Consider the following 9,116-nt stretch of genomic DNA (forward strand, 5'->3'; position numbering starts at 1 on the left):
AACATATATTAAGGATTTCACCAAGTACCTACCGTAATTTCGTACCCAAATCCTTCCGTGTAATTCAGAGTAAGTTGGCAGTGGAAGGTCTGGGCACGAAACTAGCACAATTGTTGAAAATCGTCACTTTTCTATGAGATCAGAGGAAGAGGTAAACTAATAGGAAATCATCTTAGCTGCAACACCTTGCCCCAACCCCCACACACCTCCCTTTCAAGATGAAAAGAGAAACGTCTGAGACTACTTCTTACTCCAGTTCATGCAGCAAAATATTTTAAAGAGGCGTTCAGTCCATTTATCACGCGGATAGTCATCGTCAAAAAAGTCACACTAAGGTGACTAATGATTGGGTTTTGATAATTAGAATGATAGTAACAGGAAAAACACATCGAGGTTTTTCCTATTCGACTGCAAGTTAAATAGATTTTGGATTTACATTCAAAATTGATGAGATAATCAGATTAAATTTAAGCGCTATGTCAAGCTTTATTTAATCATCCCGTAAAAGAATTTGTCAACAAGTTATACTCGGATCTAAAGGAGGATTATAAGATTGGGTATTCTAGACCTGGATGTCCTCGTTTTTCCAATAGTTTACCTACTGCCAACTACTTCCAATAGTTTACAAACTATGGTTAATTAATATTCGAGTTAATGGACCTAGATTATGGAATGAAACTGATGAGAGATTTAAGATTCTATCACCTTGTTTATTCAAAAGAGAATTATCCATGCATTTCATTAATTTGTATTCAGTTTTACTGCTAATTGCTATGTTTTGGCGTTTCTGTTATTTAGTTATTTATTTCATTTCCTTTTTTATTGTATACACGTTTAAGAATTATTTGTTGTGTAATCTATTTACTTGATAAGAGTTTAAAATTAATGTAGAATGTATAAAGCCTCTTTTTTGACCTTACATTTATATTTAATTGATATATTGTGGTCGCCCAACTAGTTTAGCTTTTTAGTTATTTTGGGCTACCAGCAACTGTATGTATTTTAATTTATTTCTTGTTTAACTTATAGTAAGGTAATGTACAGTTCAAATAAACCTTGTTGTTCAAGTGTTGTTGTTGTTGTTACTGCTTACTTGAATTCTGAAGTGATTATAGCGAATCTAGCTGACGAGGTTTCCAAGGGGGGTTCCATGGGTCCCTTTTCCTCGCCCTCCTTTTTAAGGATTTTCATGTTTTCCCCATTGGGCTTCTTCCCAAAAAACATTCAGAGAAATTTAGAACAATATTCCATTTGTCCTTTCCTAGGTCTGGGACTTCCAGCATAAACTATTTTGTTGAAAAGGATGAGTTCTCCCTCTAGAAATTTTGCCTAGGCTGCTACATGGCTAAAACAGACATAGAGTCACCTTTTCGGCTCTTTCCAGTCCATCTGGATGACTAGGAACTTCAAGTCGGGATGTTTTGGAAGGAACAGTATAGCTTTGACAAAGTATTCTCCTTTGGTCTTCGTTCTGTCTCGTACATTTTTAATTAACTATCTGATGCCATTCAGTGGATCCTACTAAACCAGTGTACAATCTCCTTTGTTTGAAAGATGTTTTTCGTCATGGTCACGAGCGTGGGACAAAGAAAAAATTCTGAGTCTTCATGAGAAATCGAACCTCAGACCTTTGGATTCTGCGCTGTGATGCTCTACCACTGAGTCACAGAGACTCTATGGTGAGCAAGGCCCATTACGAAGTTCATATTTGACACGCGTCCTGCGTGCTGCTAGGATCGACAATGTCGAAAGCGTCATGTTTTGTAAAAAATATGAAAGATGGTAAGTTTTGAGCTCAGTAAAGAAATGCAGAAAGATGTTTTGCGCCTAGTCACGAGTGTGAAACAAAGAAAACATTCTGAGTCCTTATGAGGAATCGAACCTTAGATGATTTCTTCATGGTGGAAGCACTTTGCCCCACCCCACCTATGGATTCCCTTTGCCGGGAAAGTCTCTCCAGTATGATCTTGACTTTTAAAAATTTGAATATCCCCATCTCAGCATCTATAACTGATTGACCCTTTCAAGTTCTTCAATTTATGGGTATCGTACTGGATTCTGAGCAAATGGAAGGAAGGCGACCCAATAACAAGGTTGCATTGATAAGATCAAATCTGCTTCTTCCACTTTTCAATCTCAGCGGTCAACAACACTTCAGTAACTTCAATCATTGATAGGCATTCTGAGCTTCCATGCAAGAACTTCAATCGTTGATAGGCATTCTGAGCTTTGCATGCAAGAACTCCAATCATTGATAGGCATTCTGAGCTTACATGCAAGAACTTCAATCATTGATAGGCATTCTGAGCTTTGCATGCAAGAACTTCAATCATTGATAGGCATTCTGAGCTTGCATGCAAGAACTTCAATCATTGATAGGCATTCTGAGCTTTGCATGCAAGAACTTCAATCATTGATAGGCATTCTGAGCTTTGCATGCAAGAACTTCAATCATTGATAGGCATTCTGAGCTTGCATGCAAGAACTTCAATCGTTGATAGTCATTCTGAGCTTGCCTGCAAGAACTTCAATCGTTGATAGGCATTCTGTGCTTTGCATGCAAGAACTTCAATCATTGATAGGCATTCTGAGCTTTGCATGCAAGAACTTCAATCATTGATAGGCATTCTGAGCTTTGCATGCAAGAACTTCAATCGTTGATAGGCATTCTGAGCTTTGCATGCAAGAACTTCAATCATTGATAGGCATTCTGAGCTTTGCATGCAAGAACTTCAATCGTTGATAGGCATTCTGAACTTTGCATGCAAGAACTTCAATCATTGATAGGCATTCTGAGCTTTGCATGCAAGAACTTCAATCGTTGATAGGCATTCTGAGCTTGCATGCAAGAACTTCAATCATTGATAGGCATTCTGAGCTTGCATGCAAGAACTTCAATCGTTGATAGGCATTCTGAGCTTTGCATGCAAGAACTTCAATCATTGATAGGCATTCTGAGCTTTGCATGCAAGAACTTCAATCATTGATAGGCATTCTGAGCTTTGCATGCAAGAACTTCAATCATTGATAGGCATTCTGAGCTTGCATGCAAGAACTTCAATCGTTGATAGGCATTCTGAGCTTTGCATGCAAGAACTTCAATCATTGATAGGCATTCTGAGCTTTGCATGCAAGAACTTCAATCATTGATAGGCATTCTGAGCTTTGCATGCAAGAACTTCAATCATTGATAGGCATTCTGAGCTTTGCATGCAAGAACTTCAATCATTGATAGGCATTCTGAGCTTGCATGCAAGAACTTCAATCATTGATAGGCATTCTGAGCTTGCATGCAAGGTCTCCGCCCCATTCCTACTCTCATAAGTAAGAACCAGTCAAAATTCGTGTAGGATTCAGCGCTAGCTTATCATATAAATGCTTGTAGATCGACATCACTAACGCATTACATCTTTGGAATGTTCGTTGTCTTGCTTTATTTAACCTGCATTGTAATCAGTTAACACAGTCTAGACAATAATTACTTCAACTTTCAAACCAAGTTCAGTACGATATTCCTTACAATGAAGCTGGCTAAAAAAAACCTCAACAAACTCTTAAAAAATTCAGGGGTAATTTGAAAAACTCATTCGCTTGAGATCTAGAAACTACTTTGAAAAAAGATGAAAATCTCATGAAGCGTTAAAATGTATCAATACTCAGAAAATGTTCTATAAGACCCGAGACAAGTCAAAAATTATTTTTACTACTTCCTCTCCATATTAAACATAGCAACAACTGACGCAAAATGCAGTCTGTGGAGACTTTCGTCACAAGAAAAAAGGTAACCAAAAGAAAACAAATACTTAAACGAAGTAAGCAGTAGCAAAGGCGAGAAACAAAAAGAGATTTAAACATGCAATGGAAAAGATTACTTGTTTTGCGCTCCTCTTTAGACAAAAATTCATTAATACATCTATTACATTTAGTTGTATTGTAATGTTTTGGTGTTAAAGAAAACAAATGCTGACAAAAACAAACTAACATAAAAAAAGCCGAAAAAAATACGTTGTTGCTTTGCTTAAAACCACTCTCCTACGAAAGGTAATATAATTTTAAAATAATTGATTTTAATCTGTACTCTAAGCAAGACTTTCACTAAAATAGTGCAATGCAAATAACTCAATTGTTCCTTCTGTTTTTTTTTTTAATACCGTTTTGATAGTAGTTTTTTTAACTTGTGTATTTGAAAATAGTTGCGACAAAAATGCAGGGGATACATATTCTCTAGATATGACGTAAATTTTTTTTTCCACTAGAAGTACTAAATTTTACCGGATTAAAACCCTTGTTAAATTTGATGAAATGTACGACCTCTCTCAAAACGAAAAAAAGTTGAATTTCCGTCTCTTCTACATTCTTGACAGTTTTGTTTTCATGTTATACAGATACAAAAAGAACCAAAAAGGTAGAGAACAAAACAAAAACAACAAAACAAATAGAAAGAACAAGTTATTTGCATCGTACTACCTTTAATCTACCCAAACTATTTTTAGGAAGTTGTCGTCAACATCGTAATCCGAGGGATATAATGAAATAGTGACCTCCCCTTCTTCTCTACCTGCATCCACATTCAGTTATTGTGTGGATCGTTTTTGCTTCGTGATCGCCAGTGTGAACATATTCTGTGGTGTAGTTAGTAGCGATACAGGATCTCTCGCGATAAACTATGCAGTGATCGTCACAATACTTGTTCCTGTATTGATATAAAACGATAAATGAATAAGTAGGCAGGTCAATGGTGACGTCATCTATACGTCTCTCTTCCAATAGACCAAAAGTATGAGCCAATCAAAATGCTAGTATCATTCTGCCTATCATAGCATTATTAATTCTTCTTTCAAATGGTTTTCGACCGCTGCCACAGACTCCGTCAACGAACTTCATAAGATTGCCTCAATATATAAATTGCATGGAATGCAACCACTTACCCGAAGAAACAGCGAATACAGTCCCTCGGGCAACCAGTACCGACGCACATTCCAACGTCTTTTTCCTGAAAAAAAAAAAAAGATCTTAACATTGGAAGAAGGTAAATATCTGTGGATCTTCACACGTCAATGTATTTACATATGCGCTTTAAAATTTTGAATGCTTTATTTCGTTTGCGCGTGTTTACATAAATCAAGAGAATCTTGATTCTCTTGCATAAATCTTTCCTTCTCTTTTAAGGGTAGTAAATATTTTTCAGTACAGCTTCCTAACCCTCAATCTCTTAAGTGTTACCTATTGTCATCATTTTTTCCTTATGATATATCAATACGATATGAGGAAGTTACATGTTCATCCATCCGTGTCTTTATTTCGTCCTTCTCTTATTCAATATCATTTCATTTAAGCTTAGCTCTATTTATTTCGTAATTTTTTTAAGATGATTGCATGGTTTATCATCCGCTCGTCGAGTGACCACGAGTGACCACAGATAAATACGAATGACCACGAGTAACTACTCGTGGTCAAGAATAAGAAGGAATCAGTATATTAGGCTGAGATCATGATAACATCGTCATTACATCACTTTATATAACAATCGTGATTTGAAAAAAAAAAAAAAAAAAAACATTTCCGGAGAATGAAATATGTAAATAAAGTATAATTTCCTTATTTTTCAAAAGGTAGAAGGAAAGGGTTGTGAAATCGTCCCAAAATTCAACCTGCCCTTTGGAAAAGATGAAAATGATAGATTGTATGCATATTTCAGCCTCCGGAAATGGTTTTATTCACACTTTAATCATGATCATTTGATAAAGTAATATATAATAATAGATAACGACAACGTTATTTTGATGCCAGACAAACAATTTGATGACTTCTTACCCGTGGTCTCTTGTAGTCATAAGAGTGGTCGCTCATGTGTACATTTTAGACACGACCGTCGTTTCTAAATTACATTTGGTACGGTTCTAAACACGCTTTGGAATCAACGGGACGTTATGTATTTCTCTTACAATGATTGCAATCGTCATCAGTGATCTTTAAATTTTGATCACTATTATCGCTCACTTTATTGTGACAGTCTTTGTTTATTCTCTTTATTACATACCTCTTGGATCCACGCTTTACCCGTCTTCCTCTTGAAAACTTCACGAAACGCAACTCGGTGGCAAATTGGGTTCACGCAACCACACTTCTTAATAACACGAACAGTTAGTTCCCCTTCTCCTATTTAGAAACAGGTAATCAATTCAAGTGTATCTACATGACCTTAAGCCATAAGAGCTGTTCAAACTTTATATCTAGATAAATATCCTACCATTTGGCCCTTTTATGCCAATCATTACGCTGTCAATGGCTTTGCAGGTATGTCCACTGTTTCCACAAGAGCCAAGGCAGACACCTGTATCATGACGACGACTGTATGATGTTCCGTTAAAGAAGGATTTGAACAAAGCTTGGCGACTGCAGCCGCCAGAGGTATGTTGATAGCCACACTTGGAAATGGCGGTCTTGTACTTTGAGTCACCAAAGAGGGGATAACTTCTGCTGGTCAGCTCAGTTGGGTTACAGGAAGAAGAACCATAGGACATCTTCTATGATCAAATCAGATTTTTTTAAGGTTTTTTGACTAAGTATAACTCACTTTTAGTGCTAAGAAAGCCTTTTGAGCCACTCTGTAACATGAGGACTGTACTGAATTCTTTAATGAAAAAGATGTTTTTCAGCATTTGAAATATGCTGAAAGAGGTCGGATACTTTTCGTCTCCAAAAACCTTTTGAAATTCGTTCCTCAAATTCATCAATAAATCATGAGGGCAACAACCAATAAATGAGGCATATCTGCGTCACATACACGAACTTTGGTACCCAATAAACACTCAGATAAAAATCTTAAGGGTTTCGATCTTCGTTGAAACATGGTCTTGATCTCAGATCGCACATTTGCATTTTAATGAGCATTTTTCAGTAATTAATACATCGAAAATGCAACGGAAAACCTTAAGCCAAAAGAAACGTCAAAAAGTATTCTGATGACTCATTCGACATTGAGCCGACCGGTGAATTTGATCAAGAAATCTACTCCGTGATATGAAATACAGGGTCTGAATTAACATGACTAAATTCCTCCCACTCATCGTGTTGCCCAGAAACTTTCCGCGAATAAGATTTGGGCTCTTCTTTAATGTTTGAGTGGGATGGCTCAAAGCGGGCTCAAAATAATATGAAAATTCGAATTCGGATTAGCTAAGGTGAAGTATGGTTTCGGAACTATGTTAGATTCCGTATCCATGCAGTTAATGGCATAGCTGACATGGCACGTATGGCCTGCGAGTAGTCTCATATTTAAAGCATGGGCGGCAGGTCCATGGGATTCGATTCATCGAGGGTTCTGCAATTGGCCAGACCATTCAATAATTTCTCGCACGGTCGCCTCACAGGCCGTGTCGAATTTCGCGGGCCTTGCTGCTCGAAGCGCAGTCCTCATGATAATAAAAGCCTACTCGTGGGCTACGCGCTGTGCTTTCGCCTCTCCCAGGGCCTGAGAGCATGCAGCTTCTCTTTAGCACTGTGACATGAGCGGTGAAGCCCACGGGTTTAGAAGCGGCGTGCGAGCGTGAGAGGTTTGCGAGAGTTCCACCAGGCTTCCGGTAGTCTCCCTCGAAGCCGTTTTTTTTGGATGTCACGCAACGCTCCCCCAAAAGAACGGCTGCTGATAACCAAACTACATTCCTTTCTCATTGTCCTTGCGGTTTGGTCGCGGTCTATTGAACAGACCAATCACATACCAGAAAATCTGAATGACGTAAGGTTTCACGCGAAAATGTGGATGTTGGGAGAAACACTGAAGAAATTTGTCGATGAGAGCTCGAAATGTTTCACATGTTCATCCTTGTGCCCTGGTAAAGATAGAGTATATATTTTTGGGAAAACTTCTCACAATTTCGTTGAAATTATAGAATCTACGCTTAACATAGACGTCAACTGCTACGCCAACGACACGAACGCTAGATAGTTTGAGCGGTTGTTCAAGTTTCAGTGAACAACTGGGAAAGTAGAAGAAGCTAAAAACTGAACAGAAACGCTTTATTCACACTATTTCAAGAGGTTACTACAGATTATAAAAGTCAGAATATATAAGAAACAGTAAATTACATCAATAATCAAAAGGAAATGCAAGACGCCTTTCAATCTAGACAAAGGGCCAAACGCTTGCTTCGACCTACAGATGGAGATCAGGAGGAAAAAAGCGCGTGATTGCCGTCAACAAACCGGGCGAAGCTTCGAGAACACTGCAATTTAGGTCGGCCAACGTCTCCTACACTACTTGTACTTCTTCATTTGCCAGTCCGCTGCTAGCTGGAGCGAACCCGATTAGTTATGTTCGTGGCTTCTTATCACCGTTACAGGAAGTCGGCCCGAATTATCGAGTGTTTCCGCACGTTGGTACAACGCAACAACAATAACAATAGTATGACCACTTTCATCGGTAACATGGTCAAACACGAGCGGGAGTGCTTGATATATTAACGATTTCCCGGATCCTGTAGGCAACTTAACAAAAACATCTTCTTTCTCGACTAAAACTTTTTTAATTGCAAGCTTCTGGTGAGCTTTAGGCTCGAAAATTTTGAACTTTGACGACGCTTTGCGAAAAGCTCTTTCAAGCACCGTCATTTGTCCTGTGTTTTCCACATGAGGATCGCGATAGAAAACGGTATCTGATTGGACAAGTCTCAAAAGGTGAGTCTGGCGCGAAAAGGTTCCTGAAAATGGAACCCGAGCTGTGATTGGCCAATTCGGAGAAAGGAATGTAGTTCGGTTGTCAGCAGCCGTTCTTTTGGGGGAGCGTTGCGTGACATCCAAAAAAAAAACGGCTGCGAGGGAGACTAGGCTTCCGGAGGTGTGCTTAATTTGTTGGCTCGAGTATCCGGGCTCTTCGCCGCTCGTGTTGCAGCGCCACGAATGTACCGATAACCTGCTAGTAGGATACCATTTTCACCTCAGGAAGAGCTTTGGTTGTGATGGTGTCAGAGGCGTGGCACGTTTCTACACATCGCCCCACATCTGCTTCATAAAACCTGTGAGTAACGTCTAAAAGCAGAAGAATAAACAAAAAAATGTATTTGATTCACTGTAATATAATAGTTTTAACAGAGTACATTAGCTATATATTATGTCGG

The 9,116-nt window shown here is 38.5% G+C and overlaps 1 protein-coding gene across 2 annotated transcripts in view; it reads right to left on the minus strand.

The window, feature by feature from the left end:
- Positions 1-3,408: 3,408 nt before the first annotated feature.
- The window catches only part of LOC111321995 (uncharacterized), a 34,101-nt gene continuing 28,393 nt past the window's right edge, over positions 3,409-9,116 (minus strand). The window contains exons 3-7 of one of the 2 annotated variants that reach the window (XM_088736301.1): positions 8,936-9,027; positions 6,251-6,524; positions 6,041-6,159; positions 4,929-4,993; positions 3,409-4,693 (exon numbers count right to left, since the gene is read on the minus strand). In XM_088736301.1, coding sequence (XP_088592427.1) covers positions 4,555-4,693; positions 4,929-4,993; positions 6,041-6,159; positions 6,251-6,524; positions 8,936-9,027 — 689 coding nt within the window. In that variant the 3' untranslated portion in view covers positions 3,409-4,554. Of the gene's footprint in view, positions 4,694-4,928; positions 4,994-6,040; positions 6,160-6,250; positions 6,528-8,935; positions 9,028-9,116 lie in introns of both variants that reach the window. The other variant, XM_088736300.1, reaches the window with a different exon arrangement.

The sequence above is a fragment of the Stylophora pistillata genome, chromosome 1 (genome assembly GCF_964205215.1).
Source record: "Stylophora pistillata chromosome 1, jaStyPist1.2, whole genome shotgun sequence".
Lineage (NCBI taxonomy): Eukaryota > Metazoa > Cnidaria > Anthozoa > Scleractinia > Pocilloporidae > Stylophora > Stylophora pistillata.